Genomic DNA, 20784 nt, shown 5'->3' on the forward strand with positions numbered 1-20784 from the left:
CTGCTGCTCCTCATCAGACCTGTGCTCCAGACCCTTCACCAGCTTCGTTGCCCTTCTCTGGGCCTGCTCCAGCACCTCAACATCTTTCTTGTGGTGAGAGGCCAAAAACAGCACACAGTGTTCAAGGTGCGGCCTCACCAGTGCCGAGTCCAGGGGCACAATCACTTCCCTAGTCCTGCTGGCCACACTGTTTCTGATACAGGCCAGGATGCCGTTGGCCTTCTTGGCCACCTGTGCATACTGCTGTCGACCAACACCCCTAGGTCCTTTTCTGCTAGGCAGCTTTCCAGCCACTCTTCCCCAAGCCTGCAGCGTTGCAGGGGGTTGTCGGGATCCAAGTGCAGGACCCGGCCCTGAGCCTTGTTGAACCTCACACAACTGGCCTCAGCCCATTGACCCAGCCTGTCCAGATCCCTCTGTAGAGACTTCCTACCCTCAAGCAGATCAATACTCCCACCCAACTTGCTGTTGTCCACAAACTTAATGAGGGTCCACTGGATGTCCTCATCCAAACCGGCCCCAATACTGAGCCCTGGGGAACACCACCTATGACCAGCTGCCAACTGGATTTAACTTCATTCATCACAACTCTTCAGACCCAGCCATCCAGCCAGTTTTTCACCCAGCAAAGAGTATGCCTGTCCAAGCCCTGCGCAGCCAGTTTCTCCAAGAGAATGCTGTGAGAAACTGTGTCAAAAGGCTTTATTAAAATCTAGGCAGACAACATCCACAGCCTTTCCCTGATCCCCTAAGTGGGTCACCTTGTCAGAGAAGGAGATCAGGTCAGTCAAGCAGGACCTGCCTTTCATAAACCCACACTGAATGGGCCTGATCATGTGGTTGTCATGTATGTGCTGTGGGATGTCATGCACAATGATCTGCTCCATAACCTTCCCTGGCACCAAGGTCAGACTGACAGGCCTGTAGTTCCCTGGATCCTCCTTCTAGCCCTTCCTGTAGATGCACATCACGTTTGCTAACCTGCAGTCAAATGGGACCTCCTTGGTTAGCTAGGACTGCTGATAAACGATAGAAAGTGACTTGGTGAGCACCTCTGCCATCTCCCTCAGTAATCCTGGGTGGATCCCATCCGGCCCCATAGAATCATGTGTAAGTGGTGTAGCAGGTCGCTGACCATTTCCTCTTGGATTATGGGGGCTTCATTCTGTTCCCTGTCCCTGTCTTCCAGCTCAGGGGGCTGGGTAACTAGAGAACAACTGGTCTTACTATTAACGACTGAGGCAAAGATGACATTAAGTACCTCAGCTTTTTCCTCATCCATTGTCACTATGTTTCCCCCTGCACTGAATAAAGGATGGAGGTTCTTCTTAGCCCTCCTCCTGTTGCTAATGAATTTAAAGAAACATAGTGAGTATCACTCATGAGCTTCTTTATGCACCTCAGTTTGGTGCCAACATTTACAGCAACAGAATGGTGGTGGAGGTGACTCTACGTAAGTCTGGGTTTTAGCATTTTGTTTTTAATAAGTATTACTAAATATGAATCATTTCAGCATCTTGTTTGTCCTGCTGCCTTTAAACAGCTGCATCAGAAAAACCATGGGAGCAAAGAGACCTCCACTGACATAATTGCCTATAACTATACTCTAAATTGGAGGATAGGCTGTAAATAGAGAAAGGATGATTTGTGCTCCTAATCCCTTACTAAAAGATTATTGCAATGATTATAAGATGTGTTTCTTTCTCTAGAAGTAAGGCACCTAATTTAAGAGCTTTCTTTATGGAGGTTGAAATCCTCTCTCTTACAACATAGTAATAGCCTACAATTTTATACAGCTTTTATATTTCAAAGTTACAATGGGTTTTTGCTTTTGACAGAACTTCAGACCCCTTTAAATATATAGACATAACATTCCAACTTCAATTTTTATACACAGTAGATATAAAAATACACATTCACTTCAAAGCAACAGTGTATTGGGAACAAAGAAAAGTTTCTTGCTAATAACCAAACTATGTAATTGGCACAAACTTCTGCTCCAAGATACAGAAAACTGGAAAGCAAATGGTTTCAATTAGTGTCTCACTCAAACAAAATGTACATTCCAACACCAACATTTTATTAGCCCTTACTCAATCTTTAAAAAAAAAAAAAATTCACACCTTTGTAAACCTGGAATTAAGTGCATCCATAGCCTGTACTATAATCTTGACAAAGAATTCTCTCAGTGCATCCAAGCTGCAGTGCCACAGAAGAGTGAGGAGGGAGCGATCCATAAATGCTTGACGGGTAGTATTTGAAAGGTCTTCACTCTGGAACATTTTGTGAACAGTGTCCAACAGTATCACTTGTTTGTCCGTGGTGCTCCTAAACAAGATGGAAATCTCAATATTAAAACTCTTTTACAGACTCCATTTATGTTCCAAACCTCTCTGACATTTAGAATTTTTATTGTCTGCATTCACACCCTCCAGGGTTATCATCCTATACAACATGCAAGATCAGTTTGATTCACCACTTATTGTGGAGCTCTCCAAAGAAAACTGCAGCTTCGTACTCTTCAACAGATGGTAAACTTGTTTGTATATCTTTGTTAGCCTAACCCAAAAGTAATCATTAGCCTTCTCAGTCTTTTTTTCACTGAACAACCTAAAAAATATTGATATGGTATACATGAAGGTTGGGGGCAAAGAAAGAAAAAAGGAGACTTCACTATTATCAGGTTCTTCTGTGGCCCATCAAGTGTTCCAGTACTAGATGAACTGTTGTTCTGAATAATTTTATAAAAACTTCAAAAATGGGATTTGGGCCTAAGGTAAATGACTTTGTCCAGGAAACTACAAGCTCAAATAGTCACTACTTAATATCTCATCATGAATTGGAATGTTTGGTTTTGAAATAGACTGAAGACCTCTTCTGTGGACAGAGCATGTTTGTGTCTACACTTTACCACTCTGGAAACTTTCAATTAAATAAATGTGCTGCTGTATTTTCAAAGCACTTGAACAAAGCAATCCACTGTCTAAGTGCTATCTACGTAAGTGATCATGTGGGTATACAGGGACAGCAAATATAAGTATCACACACAATTACTATCTTCAACTGAATTCTGGCAGAACAAGATAATTAACACAAGGTTTTACAAAATTTGCCCAGGCATTGGAAGTGTCATCTGGAAGTTGGTGCAACTTGTTCATCCTTCAGGACTATTTTGGAAATGTGAAGACAAAAGCAAAATCTGAATTAAAAAATATTATGTAAAAGCTTACAATGTAAACCATCACTATTACAAGGATGACGTAATAGAGGAAGCACATTTGCTTCAGCAAAAATTGAATGAGAAGAAGAGCAAAATCCAATAGACCAATCTCACCTTCTGGAAATTTTTTTGAAACTGGCTTGAAATAAGTCCTCCATGAAATGTCTGTGGTCCCTACAGAGGACTTCTGTCATCAACTGCAACAGCATTGGGCTCTGAGACAATTCCAGTGCATCTAAAAACTGAGAAAGTAGCAATGTATAAAATAAGGAGCCACACTGGATCAACTCAATTCCATCTAATTATGTATTTCTTTTTCAATACTTATCAGAAGCAGATGCACAGAAGGATGTTTATTTAATGTGTATCTGTACATTAAACTTCTAGATAAAAACATAACTTAGAAACAGAAAAGCTAATTTCCTTATGTGAGCAGTCTCTCTTTAATTCCAGATTCTGTGAAAGATTGTTTCTAGACAGAAATCAGACGATTAGGCTTCTAACTACACAGCTGTTAAAAATACTGACCTTCTTGGTGCAGTCTACATAGTTATTGTGCCTCAAGGTTCCTTTGGGAAACTCATCTGACCTCATGGGAAAATTGAAAGCAACAAGTTGATCAAGAGCATTCTTAAGGTCATTAAGTTTTTCTCCAGTCAAATTAGTGAAGAACGGAAGTATTATCACTGCTTGGCCCTGAAGAAAACAAATGCAGTTTCACATTAATAAAAATTATCCTCTAACTATGCAGCAAGATTAATAGGACTATGAAATAACCAGCCTGGATGGGCTTAGTGATTCAATGGCTCAGTGTGCTGACAAAGACACATTAAGTAGCTGTTCATCTTTAAAGTGCTAGTTCAGAAAACACCTTTGGACACTGCTGAGTGGGAGTTAAAAGAAAATTAATATCTCATGCCTGACATGGCTATCAGTAAGACCTTACTGGTCTTTTAAGTAAGTATCCATTATCATACAAGTCTCTGATTTCATGCTCCACCTGGCAGATAAAGCAAGACCCCAAGTTTTATTTATTTTGAATGCACAGGAAAGTACAAAACTCTGTCTAGCTAAAGGTAGACTGACTGAGCAGCAACCATGCAAAGCTGTTTCATAAGTACAAAATTTTTAGTCTTCTAGTCCAAACCATATGATCCAGCACCCCTCAGAACTTCCACTTTCAGTGTGGAGCACTTTACCTCCCTCTCCTGACCAAGCCACACATAGCAGTTAATCCACTAGTACTGGTCTCATGCTTGAAGACATTGACATTAAAATCATGGCAATATTTGTAATTTGACATGTGGGAAATGCCACTCCTTGCTAAAAGCCTGATTATCTGTCATTTCTCAAATTAACAATTCAGAGTTCTAAACTACTTGCAACTAACAGTAAGTTTTTTCCTAAAGATTGCATGCCTTCAGCAGGGCAAGAAAAAAAGGAGCACCTACACCCAAAACAATCGGGGACATTGCCTGCTGTCTGAAGAACAATGATTTGCAATTTTTAGGATGTTGAACAGGAGAATAAAAAACAGAAATTATGTCCACGTTACTGTGCATCTAAGGTAAAATTTAAGCAGGGAATTTCATGAACGATTAACATTCTAATCTGGGGAGGGTGAGGAAGCCACTGAAGTGAGCAATTTACCTTCAGATTTAAGCCTAAATTCTGATCAGTAAGTAGACTGGTATAGGTATTAAAAACATCTGTAAATGCTTCATGATTGGTATTGAAAGAAACTGAAGAGTCTATCTGGAACAAACAGAAGAAACAAAAAAATTAGGATTTTTTTTTTTAAATAGTCAAAGAGATCATTGTATTAATGAACAATAAAAAAACCTTAAGCTATAGAATTGTTTACTTCAAAAATACACTGAATTAACAGAAAGCACATACAGAATTATTTTGGTTTTAAAAGGACTATCAAAAAGAACTCTAAAAGCTCCTATACAGTGCAAACAATCATAATGTTGGATATTTTCCAGTTCAAAAAAAAAGTTACGCTCCCTTTCAAAGCCAGATGCTCACTTCACTGCCAGCTAATACAGCAATGCAGCTCACAACCTATGTCCTAAAACATACCTTTTACACAATTCAAATTTAAAATAATTAATTATAAAAAAGAAAAAAAATCTCTCAGTTAAGTGATCTTTGTGTAAATTTGTGTACAGCTACAAGTTCCTAAAAAATCCCAAAAGGATAAAGTGTTTTCAAAATAGAGAAAGAAAAAAAAAAAAAAGACCTAAACTCAAATAGAAATTACAGGTCTTTGAAATAAAGATCTTCCTGTAGTCTGTTGATGTGGCTAGAACGCCTCCATTCTGACTTTCTGGATGCCAGCATGACAAAGAGCATTATCGGAGGCTGCTCAGTTTCAAAGTCTATTCCCTGTACGTACCAATTCTCAAGAAGGGAAAAAGGAAGTGAAAACATTAGAGCAGTAAGAAAAAAAAAAAGGAGGGAGAAGGAAAGAAAAGAGCAAAATCTAGTAGTTTCTGTCTATCCAAACAGTTTTTGTACTTTGCAAATAGAAAGATACTAGATTTTTTATATTCTTCAACTTCCCGACCCCCAAACATAAAATCAGAATGAAACAGCATTTCTTTAAAACAAGGCGTAATTCCTACAGAACTAGAAAAGTTACCTGGATTGTATAAAGTAACACGTACCTGGAGAACTTTTGCCAGCAGGGTCAGGACTGCCATTTTGCTCTCAGGAGCTGAGCCTTTGGCCCACCAGCTGTCAAGTTTTTTCCAGTTTCTTAGTACAGCTGTGACCAGTTTCACTCCTTGCTGCTTGCGTACAGCACGCTCCCTAAAACTCCGATCTAACATGCCATTCAAAATGCTGCCAACCTGAAAGGAAAAACAACAGGTAGATTCTTACATCCCAAACGAAATGATAGGATTTCTTCAGTATGGGCAGTCACGACAAAAGCATCACCGATTCACCGTTGTTGTTAAAAAGAAGAAAATCTCTTCCACTGAGGCTCTTTCTCTGACTAACTGTCCTAAAAGCTCCTAAATTAGAAGCACCTTCCTCTTTGACTCTTTCAGAAAGCTAAGATTAGGATTTAAAAGTGGAAGATCTTAATTCTATCCCACATCCTTTAATATAACAGGATTTAATGGAAAGTAAATGCTTAAAGATCTTTGAAAATCCTACTTTATCAGCAAATTTAAGTTAGATTTATTGCATCACGTAGCAATGCTAGATTTAAATCTCAAAAGCATACAGGAGAAGTCTCTCTGTAGAAAATCAGAAGCACACACTTCAAAAAAGAGACTTCTATCCAATTTACTCCTGTTTCACTCAGTACAACGCAGCAATTCCTTCCCATACCTTTTGTGTGAAGATATGGAGAAATAAAATATAATCCAGAATGACTCTAAAGATCAATACTTGAAAATTTTAGTTAATGTGAAGCTGAGAAAAAAGGAGAAATAGCACATATGGTAACTTATATGCATACATTTTGAAAGGAAACACAAACCACGGCATACCAGATACGCACTCAGTATGCTTCAATCTTTTTTTCTTCACAGTCTAAGACCTGACTAAAACTGAAAATTACTTCCAAACATAACTTCTGCATTCTCTGGAATAGGTGGCAACCACCTAATAAACTGGATTGACTTTATCAACCTTGAGATTTCACCAGATTTGGATGAGTACAGTAAAATAAACCTTATTTTTTCCTCCCGTACATCACAAATGCATAAAACTAAAGATATCCTATTAAATGTACGCCATATTTTTTTTTTAAGTCAGGCAAAGAAAAACAGCAAATAGCAGGCTGCAGAAAAAGTGTGTGTTTGACCCAATTTGGCTATTTACCTTCACTAAATTAATGAAGTAAAGACTTTAAACACTATTGCCACATGTAGTCAGTGTAAATTTGTAGCTTGTCGCTTATCAGGAACACTTTTAAAAGTAAATCTAATGTGGCATGCTCTGCACAGAAAACACTACAGTCATCACAAGCACCAGCCTTTTAAAACATACATACATCTCTCTACAATCAAATTAAACAATTTCTGGTATCATAAAAAATTATCCTCCCTGTGTTTTAAAACATTAGTTGAAAGCATCACTTTTAAGCTTAACATCTCGGACAAAGAAAGATTCAATTGTTTTTAAAAGGATAATCTACTTTCCTGAGCATCTTTTTAAGCAAAAGGGAAAAGTGGACTTTTGATCTCTCTTTTTGACCCTTCTGTTTGTCAGAAGCACTGAAAGAAGGCTTCTCAGTTAAAGCACATTCCTTCGTGGACCTGAAGGTGAGCTCTACATTAGTAAGTAGTGTGGACCAACAGAAGAAAACCTGTTGAGCAAAACAAGTGGTGCTGAGACTGAGTACCTGAGTTTGTCTCTCTTTTTAATACTTTGATTCAGCTCTACTCTAGTTCTGTGGACTAAATGCCCAGTAGTGGTTGAAGTTCACTTTCCAGTTTAGTTTTATACAAATCAAATCCAGTCTGCATGCCCTGGGACCACTCTACAATGAAAATCAAAGCAGAGTAAATGGGAACAATCAGGCTTGCTTTGAAAGGACACTCTTGATTTCAAGTACTATGCAAAAAAAATTCAGAAATTCATAGATTTCAGGATAAGTAATAGGTAAGCACTTTCCATCCAGTTTGACATGAGACAACACACAGCCTAAGCTACATCAGGTTGCCAGAGATCATGAAGGTAGTACCAGTAGGCACCAGAAGGCCATGACAATAAAAACAGAACCGCTACGAGGGCAATGCTGTCCGACATGCAATCAAATGCACTTTTCCTCACTACATACTCAGTTACATCCACCTATAACAACAAAAAAATGTGTTACTTTTAACAGTCCCATTTGACTTTGCCCTTTTAAAGAACTGATCTAATACCATTTGGGGATTGCTGACAGTTGATTCCATAAGCTGGACTATGATCACATCCAGGTTTTTCAGCAGATGTTGATTGATGGTTTCTGAGAACAGGCTGTAGAAATACTGTCCATGAGAGAAATTGATCAGGTTCTTCTGGGATGCTCCTGATAATGGCACAGATAACACCACTGTGTTCAACAGCAGACTTACTAGCTCCTCACACTGTGAAAATTAAAGTATAGAGACAGTTATCTCAACCACATTAAGTTCCACTCATTTCTTACAAAAGCACATGAGATTTTTTTTTTAAAGTTTCTACCCCAAACTCTTTTATGTTGCCAGAAAGCACAAAAATAAAGCACAAATAGAATACTGAAATGCTTGTTATCTACAATTGTCACTCAATTAAGCCAAAGAACCCTTACAGTTCCTCTGTAGGATTATGAATAAAACATCAGCCTCGTATACCCAAAATATGGGTAGAAGACTATTGATGATGAGCATTAAATGATAATTCAGTATTAAAACTGGGGAACCATATCCTACCTGGTCATCAATAGCAAAGGCTAGCTGCAGGAGTCTATCAGCTAATCGCTTACTGCTGATGTCTAATGATGGAAGAGATATCCTTTCACCCCCAGGGGCAATACCTTTATAAACAGCTGAAAGAAGCTTAGAGCCAACTGAGAAATGAGGTCCTTCATCCTGTAGAAATAAATAAACAAGTGGCAATATAAGCTGAAAAACACCCCAAAAAACCCAAACCATAAAAGCCTTCACATCCACCTATACAGCTAATGAAGACACTTGAACTCGAGGTCATTTTCTTATAAAGCGATGCAAATATACCATGACAAGACACGTTTCTACCTGAGGAACAAGATTTTTAACCGGTCAACCCAGTTGCATATAAAGTTCAGAACAAACTAACAGTAATTTTAAAAATCTTGAAAAGATTCTGATCCTCCTGTAGTGTTTTTTCAGATAACAACACTACTACAGAACAGGTGAGCCACAAAAGGTAAACCACACAGCTGCCCAAGTATCACCACCCTACAATCACAGCTCTAGCTTTTGTTTGGAGGTAGAGGATACATGGCAAACACCCCACAGAAATTAAGTATTTTGTTCCTTGCTAAATATAGCCTTGCTCACCAGCAGATAATTTTGCTCAGTCCTTGCGGATGGTGCATAGCCTGTTTTCATTCAATTGCCCTAACTACAACACATGGACTACAATCAGAAACTTTGGAGAAAACTCTTTTGAGTAATATAGTGTAGACCCCCGCCCTCAACTGCTCTCCATCCTATTTTTTCTCCAACTTAGACCCACTATATTGCTTTCTGATCAGCCAGAATGTATTCCTCCAACTTCCCCCATCACTTGGGATGTTCCTTGTTTAAAATTTTTTGAAAAATGCCTCCTTTATAGGATAGTAAATCCCGATTTTTGAGCTTTGAGTCTTGTGAAGCTCACTAAAATGAAGTTTCAAGTAGATTCTAGTTGCCTGCAGGCTCTGGAAATTGGAGAAAGACAGACATAACTATGAAGATTGTTCAAACCTCAGTATTTTGCTACTCAGATTTATAGAATAAACATAAAACATTTATTTCTGATGCTATTCAACACCAGCTCTTCACTGCTGATCTCATTTTACACAACTTCATCTCATCTGTTCCCCGTTTTCATACTGGCCTTTTACACAGAAAAAGCTCTTTACTGTATAAAAATATTCACCATTATTTTCTGGATAAACAATTACCTTATTGTGAAGAACAGACTGAAGCAGGCCAGATTTCTGGAGTTGCTTGCAGGCAGAAAGGACAGCACTAAACCTAACTTGATCAAAACGTGCATCGGAATTAAACAGATCAACAGAACAAAGGTCCTCAAGGCTAATGAGGAAAGAGAAACAATAACATTACATTGGTGGGGAGCTCCATGTGCAACTGCACACAACATCATTTACTTTCCGTTTCTCACAGTGTGTGGCATTCGTTCTGGATTCATGCTCACCAGAAAGCCCCTACTTACCTCTGTAGTGTGATTCTTTTTTTTATGCACAGTTTCAAAGATTCCTTATAGGGAGATTTCATCAAAGCTTTCATGAGCCTTACTGAGATATCTGGAAGATTCTTCATGACCTGCACATCAGCAGTGTTAAAGCCTACGTGGGATGGATCACACACTGTCATCACCAGAAGCTCTATAAGGCTTGCATTAAGCAATTCCTTCTCAAGCAGCTAGAAAGAATAAAACATTAAATAAAATTAAATAAATTTATTTAAAATTCCATTTAGATTTCCCTATTTTATTCTTCATAACTTATCATTAGTCTTTGTATCTAAAATGAAACAAAACATGGAACAATAACTATTCTCACTGCGACTTTTTCCATTAAATGTCTGACTTTCAATCAATTGTGCTAATACAGAGAAACTAAGTATCTATGAAAATATACATACGATACATGCTACCTCATCAAACTGCACATAAGATCTTTTATGTCAACATAGGCCTATTTAAGTCTTGATTATACACCTGTAATCACCTTGAAATCCAGATGTACACCTCTCTGCACACTATTAGAGATTAAAACAAGAGACAGTGTCAGTCTCAGAACTAAACCTGGTGGCATAAAATTCTTAAGAGACTACACTTTATGTAGCTGAATACAGCTTATATTGCACCAAAACTAGGCAAATGGAGAGACTTGAGTATTTATACCAAATTCAGGAAAGAATTGCCACAATCTGCCTTTCTGCCTTTCAAGCAGCTATCACCTCCACACATTTAAGGCCATCAGGAGTCATGCAAGAAATATTCATTCCAAGTACTCCATACAGGATGACAATCTCATAGTCAATGTACAACTAGAAGATATAGGAAACATTAATTCCTCTAATCAAAACTAAATCAACCACTAAAACTCAACTGTGCAATATAATTCTTTTCACTTACGTGCGAAGACCATAACAGTTCACAACACTTAGTCATTACGTTCAATTAAAACACCATTAAAGATGATGTCCTCCAGCAAACTAACCTCACAATGAAAACACAAATCTTTAACTATATCTAAAATTTGTATCTTTTATCCACTACATATTTCAGTGCCTACCTTCCAGAAATCCTGCTGGCATGTTTCCAGGATCATGGTGACAAACTCCATGATTCGGACTATAATTGTACACTTGCTGTAATTATATACATCCCTCTCTTGTGGACTGAACATGTTGCCTTTCGAACTGCAATCAAAGCACTCCTCCACTGCATGGATATCACGCAAAGCAATAGTTTCAAGGAAGAACTGCACAGCTTCCAAGAAAGAGGATCTTTCATTTACACCTAAAAAGAATCATACTAAGTTGAAACGATACAGCCGCTCTCAGCTTTTAAATACATTTTGTGTTTGGAAGAAAACAGTCAAACTGAGATAACAAACAGCAAGCCACGACATCTCACACCAGTATTTTCTGAAAGTCCCATGCCAATTCCAAATATTAACATTCTGAGCAGTGAAGTGTAGCTTTCTACTTACTGATCATTGCAAACACTTATTCATTATGATGATTTAGACGTGTAATAAAAAGGATAAAGGTTTTAAATCCCTAGTTTTGAGTAATTTAGCCCTCCGCCAACTGCATCCAACAAGGATATTAAGTATTGTTTTAAACTAAGACAGAGATGATGCTGACTACCCAGAACTTGTACAAAACTTGATATGTGAAGTAACTATGCAACTGTATTATCAGTGATAAAAAGCATTTTTTTTAGACCTGCAGGAATAATTAAAAGAAAAACTTCTTAAGATGCCCAATGGCTAAACAAGGTACTACTATGCACCTGATCAAAATTCAAATACGAGGCTTTTGGACCTGATGCAGTTGAAGCATCAGGAACTGAAGAAAGGTAACGTACAGGGCTTGAAGTTAACAGCTGACTTCTTTCATTGCTTTCTGATAGCTCCCTCCAGACGTTAATAAAGAGCTACTAAACAGCTTTAGAAAGACTTAAAATAATAATAATAAAAAAAATCTCTTAGTAGAAGACGTTGCTGGTGATTGGATCACTGAGATAAATTTAAAGGTATAGTTACAGGACAAAAAGGAAACATTTTAAGATACACTATTACCAAAGTACTTCTTAATCAAAAAACATCCAGTACAACAACTGCCATTGAAACCCTTGGGAGGATTTGTAGAATTCATCAACTCTACACTTAAGAAAAAAAGCTTAAAGTCCAAGTTATAAACTCATCTTTTATGGGCTTTGTGTAACAGACATTAATGAACCTAATGCAAGAGTTAATCGCTCACCCAGTATTTCATGAGGTTTGATCATTCGCAGCTCGAAGAATGTATTGTAGCAGTCTAGTGCTGCTAAGAACATATCCATCCACCGCATGACAGTCTGTAAACTGGAGGGCTCCTGCATACCATAGAGAGTTGGCTGAGAAAGGATCCCAGACAGAATTTTGGCATCGCTGCCACCTCCTTCAAATTTGTTAATGAGGAAAGAAGCATCTCGGTTTTTTAAGACATCAGCCAGCCAAGAAGATGGAGACTTGTTTCCTGACAGAAATACAAACAGAAATATAAATTCCCTAGAAAAAACACATTTCAAACTAGCAAGGAATTAGAGGCAAATGGACTGACATGCACAAACATTGTGTTTTAAACTGGATCTTGTAGCAGAGAAGGTATTGGTTCTGATCTAGCCTTGGTCATACTACTTAAATTACCCACAAAGAGACCAACTTGTGAGATGCTCCCACTAGCTCCCAGTCAGCAAATACTGCCTTTATAGCTGGAGACAACAGTAGTTCTGGGCCTGTAAGTTCTCTTTCCCATCTGAAAGGAAGTTTGCAATAAAACCCTTTTCTATGCCCACAAACCTTGAGGTTCTCACAATACTTGATTTCCAATATGAGCAACTACTCAGTTTCTATTTAACAGCATTGGGTGAACAGATATTTACTTCAAAAACAACTTTTCTTGTCATCAGTACTTTGCACAGAAAACACAGAGGGAAGACATGCACAGTAAAGCAAAGATAATAGTGCATTCAGACTTACAATACCTGGTAATAAAGGAACAAATTCATAGAAGAGCTCCATGGCTTTATGCCGGCACTCTGTCTGAGGTCGTCCACACTGCGCTAAGAGCCACAGGACAACATCCAGAAGACACACCAACTTAGTAGCTGGAAATCCTCTGCACAAAAATACTAGGGATTAACAGTCCTCACAACATAGTCTTCCAGTTGAAAAACATCAAAATGTTTCATGAGTATTATGAATGTCCTTTTATCTATCTAACCACAGCCCGTCTGGACTATAAGGAAGAGCTCTTCTACAAGCACATTCTGCACTACTTTCCTTTGTCCCCACTCTACTATTGATCCCCAGAGCACACTCTTCGTGGCAAAATTTTAAAAAGGAGAATCAGGTCTCTCTCCTTTTCTTTGTAACAATCAAATAGATAAAAATGGAGAATAAAGCTTAAATTAACCCGCACAGTTTTCCTGTCTCTAGTTATCCAGTCTCCTAACTTACCATGTGCCACAGCAGTGACCTAACTCCCAGATTCCACTTGCCTGTTTCCTTAGGGTCACAGGATAATTCAGCTCAGAAGTGACCTGAGGAGGTCTCCAGTCCAACCTCCTGCTCTAAGTGGAGTCAACTATGCAATTAGACCAGGTGACTCAGAACTTCATCCAGCCTGATACTGAATCGATTCTTGCTTCTTCCACCTTTTTCACTACCTGTCTTTAATCACTGATCATCCTACTGCAGCTTGTCCTACTTCTGCTAACCCTTACAGCAACAACAAAAAACCCAAAACAAACCACAAAAAAAAACTTGGGCGGAATTTCCTTCAAATTCTTTGTAACACCAATGCTGACATTATTATAACCACTGCTGTGAGCAGGACACATGCTTTTCTTTCCCTTCTGTCCTTGACAAACTAAAGCAAGCCCTCTGTTCTGAGCTTAGGAATAAAGAACAACCATCATGACCCTTTTTTATCACCTCCAGCATTTCTCACCAGTGGTTCAACAGACCTATCAGGAGATCTCTATCAGCACCAGTCACAGAATGAATTACCCATTCAGTCCTAAGTATTAATGGAACTACATTGTTAACCAAAATGCAACATTCAAAAAATCAAAAGAATGGCGAATTGCTCACTGTGGTACTCTCCGTTTTCCTTCCTTGTTTAGAGAGGGTGCTTTATGCTTGATTATGCGCTTCAGGTGATTAATAGCATCGCAACATTGTTGAGCGGTACCTGTTAGAAAGAGGGAATTGACATATATTAGCAACGAGGTTAAATGAATGAAGGTTCTATCACTAGAGAAATGGTGCAAGAGACTTACACACAGGATAATGTCTATCACCTCCACTACGCTCATGCTTAGAGAAACTCTAAAATTTTCCCATATGAATATTTCTTCTGGGGCCGCTCCTATCATATACTGAACTGTTTATCTGAAAGAAATAAATCTTTGCAACATCAGTTTTTGGTTTTATGTTCTAATTACTATTAACTGATGAAAGTCAGAGCACTAAAAAAACAGAACAGGAGAAAAGTAAACTTAGTGAAGAATCATTAGCACTGTGGAAGAGGTCACAGATTCTTCATAAGCTACATACTGTTGTAGAGAAAAATGACAAAGCAAACAGGAAAGGATATTACAAAATCATGGAAATTTTCCACAAAATATAGGGAAATGCCAATTTTTCCAACATTTTGTTTGTTATCAAAGAGCAGACTTAAAGATTCTCATCAAGCTACATTTTTACAATGCATAACTGCAAAACCAGGACTCAAATCAAAAGCACACTAGCATTTTCAGTATTACTGTAAAACTGTAAATCATTGTAAATGTGAAAAGCTTCTTTGTCTTGAGCGCAAAATCTTCCACCTTTATATGTTGCAAGGAGTCAATTCAAAGAGTTCCTAACTAGATATCGAATGACCTCTCTATCAGTAATGAAAAATAATCCTTCCTTTGTTGTAAGAGGAAGCACACTTTTCTTCTAGTTAGAGATTCATTATTTGGTTTAGTTTTTCTTTTTTTAGTCCAAGATACAACAGGACGGCTTTTTTTCTTCATTCCATAGTTAATTAATTATAGCTCACCTAATGATTTCTCATCTGCATGGGTTAAGGCTAGACTTTCCAGAAATACAACCAATGCTTCAAATACAAACTGCTCCACCAGAGAATCTTCTTCCCTTTTAGAATTAGGAATAAATATGATGAGGAACTTGAGTAGAAGAAGCACTAAGTGCGAAATTCTAATTAAAAAACAAATTAAAATACTGTAGAGACAAACTGCACAAGATGTTTTCACGAAAAAAACACATCTAAACCACCCTAGAAGAATAGCAATAAAGACTTGCTGATCACCTTTAAAAGGCATAAGTAACTTCCCATAAACTTGCGACAGAAATTTAAACTTTCACACTCCCCACTTGTAGAAAGCCTGAAGTACAAAATTATAGTTAAAAATCAATAATCTGAGTAACTCAGTTTTACAGCTACTGTATTCATTAACAGAATGAGTGTGAGAGGATGACTATTTGAGTTCTTTGCTCAATTCTTTTTATCTCCTTGAACCTTTAGTCCAAGTTAGCTAGTGTTCCAAGCTCTGTTTGCTCACCGAAATTCTCTGTAGATACTGTTAAAAGCAAGCGCTGCACCCAGTCTCTTGAAAGCGCTGGGATGAAGAGCAAGACTATACAACCGTTTAAAAAGAGACTTGGTGTTTGCTGGGCTTTTCTCCTGCTGTCTTGGTGTTGTCTGCTTAATAGACCATTTCAAAAATTCTCGTACACATTGACCACAGAAATCTCTCAAAGTGCTGTCAACTGGATCCACTATGCCACTCTGAAATTATACAACATTTCATTAGAAGAACAGAAAAAAAAAGGCATTGTCCCAGCGCAGTTATTAGAACAGTTTATTTACACAGTATTATTTGTAAGTTAAAAAAAATGTACTCACACTTTCCCAGAAGTAATAAAGCCTCAAAACTACTACTGTCCAAGGAAAGGGAAAGCATTTCCAGCCCTCACAGCACTGGATTAGGTCTCAAAGGTCTGGATTTTTATTCCCATCTCAGCTACTGAACAGTTTAGAAGCCTTGTCTAAGTCACTTCATTTTCTGATTAGCCAGTATGGCAACATTGACTTAATTTATAAAAAGTACTGCAAAAATCTCCTGACCTATCTTGGCTCCAGCCCCTTCAGGTTAGTGCCAAAAGCCAGTTTTCAATTTAAAGCTTTTGTGCCTGGTGAAAGCAAATAAGCTTACAGAAAAATTAAGCACACGTCAAAAGCAACTTTAATTGAGTCGGGGAAAAACCTACGACAAAAATAACGTTTCATTAATCCTCTAAGCACTCTAAAGACTTGCATTTTGAGAATATCAAAGAAATAGAGAAATAATTCATCAAAATCTTGATTAAAAAACATTAAAAGATCACAAAATTGATAACCTGCTTTCCTTCTTTCAAATAAGGAGCCCCTACATCTGCTTAGGTGCTCCTCGTTCTTTCAGTAGTAAAATGATGCTAGTTAAAGTCATCATGGCACAGAAAAAAAGAAAAGGCAGACTTATGACCTACCAAGATAGCTTCCAGGAACACCACCGTATCTTGACTCTCAAATTTTTTGTTGTTCGTAAACCAGTGAATGAGTTGCATGACTAAAGGCTCATACAACTGTCTTGTTACCTGAAAATAAAAAAAGGCAACTACTTTTCCAGTATTAATATATTTCTATGCTATGTTGCTACTCAAAATACATAAGAATAAAAAGAAAAAAATATTTATTTGAAAAAGAGTCTATAAAATAATCAGCTTCATATTACATTCCCATATCAAGGATTAAAGAAAAAAAAAATCTGGTTAGCTACTTTCTATTCAACTAGTCTCAAAAGATCTCTACGCTTGCTTTCAGTAAGATCCTCTGAGACAGACAAAAAATATTGCATGCCATGGACTGATATGCCAATACACAGGCAGGAAAACAAGGAAGTTTGCTTTTAAGCCATATTCTGATTTAAACTCTGTCTTAATATTTACCACATACATTATTCTAACTTGCTGGATTTCAACAATTCTGCTTGTAAGTCAACTTGAGCAAATACCATTGTACTATAACACGAAAGACAGAATCATTAAATATACTTGCTTATAATACAGTGTCTATGTCTGTGTGCATTGGTCTGGATGAATTCAGATACTATTTACCTACAGTTTAAATTTAGCCATATGCCAGGAGAAAGGGTTTCACCTAAACTGGTAACATAACTTCCTGTATATTTTAACAGAAGACAAATCCTTTTAGTCTAAAAAAAGAATCTGGATGCCAGGGTCCAAATAGCAGTCTGAAAAGGCACAAGATCTGTCATTTCAGTGCAGCCGAACCTGTGTGTCTACTCTGTTTTGCGTAAAGGAGAAGAAATACCAAGTTCAGCTGTTTGAATTAAATATATCATCCTCAACTGTCAATGAAGCAGCTACAAATTCTCTCCCAAATGTCCTTCTTGTGAATTGTAGCTTTGCACTCATCCAGTATTGAAATAATCAACCTCACCTCAAATTAGCTTATTACAGAAAAAGAAAAATATAGAAATTAAATACAGCAATAAAGAGCAGCTACTACCACAAACTCTTCGAATCTTGGATCTATCACAACTCTTGAAACGCTCGTGTATTTGTACACTCCCCTGAGTTAGTCTGAATTATACTCCGGTACTGAAGTCTTTGAAAAGGCTTCCACCCCACCTGGCCCTGAAATTCTGAAAAACTATTCCTAAAATAGCTTACAAAATACACCACATTTCGCGCAGGGTGGGGGATGATGGGGAAAGTCCACATGTCAAGGTAATTTCTAATGGGATAACTTCTAAAAATTATAAATGACTTCCCAGATTTAGAGGTATTTTAAACAAGCTAAAAGGCTTATAAATGAATCTGTTTACCTGGTCTACATCACAAGCAAGACGAAGCAGTACTGGAAATACTCGCTTATTTAACTGATACATGGGTGGGGGACCCCGACATCCTTCTGGCATCTGAGATGCTTTCCCCAACATATACGTTACTATGCTATGCAGTAGCTCACATGCTGCAACCTGAAATTTAAAAAACCCTTTCGTTATGCATCCATTCCTTTCAGAGAACAAAAAATTGTGAGCAGGTAAGAATGAGCCAAAAGAAAGGGTGTACTTGAGAAATCACTCCAGTCTGTGCTAAAACATGGAAATAATTTAAGCACATTCTAACTGGTCTTTGTCCTTATGCTCTAGTCTCTACCGTGAGCAGTCACTTTTCAGCTGCAGAAAATTAATCAGTGGATAAGTCACCCATCTCTGTGTTTTCAAGGATACAGTCCTTCTGGAATCTCTTTAGATATCAACATCCCAATCCACCAAAGCAGCACAATATTTGCTGAAGCGCTCTGCTGGACTGGGCCCACAAGCTCATACGCCAAAAGGAGGCCAAAAAACACTGAAGATCAACTAGTTTAAGATTTTCATTTTTATGTTTAGTCTAACTCTCAAAGCACAAGGGTGTCTGATAGAGCTTATAGCAACTTCTGCTCTTTAGTTTTTAAACACTCAAGAATAATTTCATCGTGAAAGAGCATGAAAGCAGCACATTACTACCTACGAATTAATTAAAATAAGTTTTTCTTAATAACTAAGGCATTATTTTTACACAGTGTTTATCAGCTAGCATGAAAAAAGACGCAGAAAAAACATCAATACTTTTGTTTGTCTGTCACTTGCAGAAAGAGCCAGTTCAGTCACACGAGGCAAGAATAAATCCAAGTAGATGACAGGCTTCATATCTGCAAACGGTACAGCAAAGCTCAGACGTTTCTCAGTGTCCCAGGATACACATTTCTTCATCATCTCTTCTGCAGAGGTAGCTAGTGCATTTGAAAACACAGAAAAAACAACAAAAAAAACCACCCCTTTATACAGTATACACAGAAGAAGTATTCCTTTAGCTCAGTCAAAAAAATCTGTAACCTTCCAGCTTCAGTTAGTTTGCCACAAACTGTTAATGCTTCATAAATTACTGAACGTTACAACTACCAGAAGTACATTAGAAGGCTTGGTTTATATGCACATCCAAATAGATGTTTAGCCATCACATGGAAAAAATGATTGCAGCCAACATTTCAGGAGATTGCCAGAGCAGGCTCCAGTTTCAATCCAGGTAAGTTTGGAGACAATTATAAACCCAGAAGACACAGAATCACACTTAATTTCAAATACTTCTTTAAGACATCCAATATATTACTCCTGTCTTCTACTGTTATAAACAATTCTTGAAGATCAGATCAGACAAACAGCTCCAACATAAAGACTTCTGCAGCTGCACAGAGAACAACAACATTTATGGCTATGTCCTCCAGGAAAAATTGACATAATTACTCCCTTCTTTCCCTATATTCCCATATTTGTTAATCTGGTTAACAAAGTCTGACCACACTTTGTACTTCATTTCCAGGGAAAAATGCTACTTTCCCTCAATATTCCTGAATAAGCAACAGAGAAGTACTCAGCAGAAAGAAAATTGATAAAAGAAAGAAACAACACTTCTATACAACTGACTAAATTTTGTGCTGAATTTATCCCTTAAAGCTCATTATCAGGTACTTAACAGTATATTTTCCCACTCTTGTTTTAATTAGATTTTATTTTATTAGATTTATAATAATTAAACTATAAAGCTTATTCACAGACTGAACAGAGAAGAACAGAAAATGTTTTTTTGAGGAGGCACTCAAATGGAGCTCTACTGCTTGGACCTACTAAAGGCATAGTGAACCTTAAATTCACTAATTAAGAAGTAAGGTCGCCAAGACGTACACAATTCACAGGCTGCAGTTCTGCAAAACTGGACTAAGTGGGAATTGTAGTAAACAGGTGGAAAAACGTACTAAGGAGTTGTGAACCATGGCAAAGCTTTAAAATGGCTTTGGAGCCAGAGGGCAAAGGTGCAGAATAAATACAATCATACAGTCATAATGTAATTTTTTATAATGTTAGTTAATAGTTTGTTCTCCTGAACTCCAAAACTGAACAAAAGTAATTTTACTTAAACAAGAGGAACAGCTTTCCTGGAAGAGCTCATGAATTCTTATAAAGTGATGTTGCGACCTCACTAAAATCAACTTTTGAGAAGGACAGTAGATGCATGTAAACATTTTTTTATTTTTTTACACTCACCTGTAATTAAGTTGTGGTTTATCTGTCCTCCCAAAGATCCAAGAAGGCATGCCACTCTAGACCTTACTGCTTCCAAAGAGGGGCTGTCATCCTAAATAATTCCACAGATTTATATTAGTGAAGGATGAGTTACTTCTATATATAAATAATTTGGTTTACATAGGTTTTATTAATATACTAACATACATATTAACATATGGATGAAGGAAATGTGAAGAACCTGCGGTGGGGGGGGATCTACATCAAACAAGAAAACAGGTTTAATTCAATAAGAAAAAGAGCGGAGCACCGGAAAGCATTTTCACCACATTTTGTGGACTTTCAGTTGCCATTTCTGAAGGTTAAAATTTTATCATCATAGATAACGTACACCTACAAAATGGCATAGTAGTCTAAAAAGTGGAAGTAAATCATAGAATCATAGAATGACC

General features: G+C 37.6%; 1 protein-coding gene across 1 annotated transcript in view; it reads right to left on the reverse strand.

The window, feature by feature from the left end:
• Window positions 1-20444, reverse strand: part of PRKDC (protein kinase, DNA-activated, catalytic polypeptide) — a gene marked incomplete at its 5' end in the record, with an annotated part of 67708 nt that extends 47264 nt beyond the window's left edge. The window contains 19 exons of the mRNA XM_010079760.1: window positions 2124-2328; window positions 3335-3462; window positions 3749-3916; window positions 4871-4975; window positions 5893-6078; window positions 8110-8313; window positions 8638-8796; window positions 9855-9987; window positions 10127-10335; window positions 11214-11440; window positions 12412-12666; window positions 13175-13308; window positions 14286-14385; window positions 15241-15335; window positions 15764-15990; window positions 16731-16838; window positions 18092-18244; window positions 18881-19044; window positions 20354-20444. Of these exons, the coding sequence (XP_010078062.1) occupies window positions 2124-2328; window positions 3335-3462; window positions 3749-3916; window positions 4871-4975; window positions 5893-6078; window positions 8110-8313; window positions 8638-8796; window positions 9855-9987; window positions 10127-10335; window positions 11214-11440; window positions 12412-12666; window positions 13175-13308; window positions 14286-14385; window positions 15241-15335; window positions 15764-15990; window positions 16731-16838; window positions 18092-18244; window positions 18881-19044; window positions 20354-20444 (3051 nt within the window). The remainder of the gene's footprint in view (window positions 1-2123; window positions 2329-3334; window positions 3463-3748; window positions 3917-4870; window positions 4976-5892; window positions 6079-8109; window positions 8314-8637; window positions 8797-9854; window positions 9988-10126; window positions 10336-11213; window positions 11441-12411; window positions 12667-13174; window positions 13309-14285; window positions 14386-15240; window positions 15336-15763; window positions 15991-16730; window positions 16839-18091; window positions 18245-18880; window positions 19045-20353) is intronic.
• Window positions 20445-20784: the final 340 nt, after the last annotated feature.

Source organism: Pterocles gutturalis, unplaced genomic scaffold, assembly GCF_000699245.1.
Source record: "Pterocles gutturalis isolate BGI_N339 unplaced genomic scaffold, ASM69924v1 scaffold21264, whole genome shotgun sequence".
NCBI classification, from domain to species: Eukaryota; Metazoa; Chordata; class Aves; order Pterocliformes; family Pteroclidae; genus Pterocles; species Pterocles gutturalis.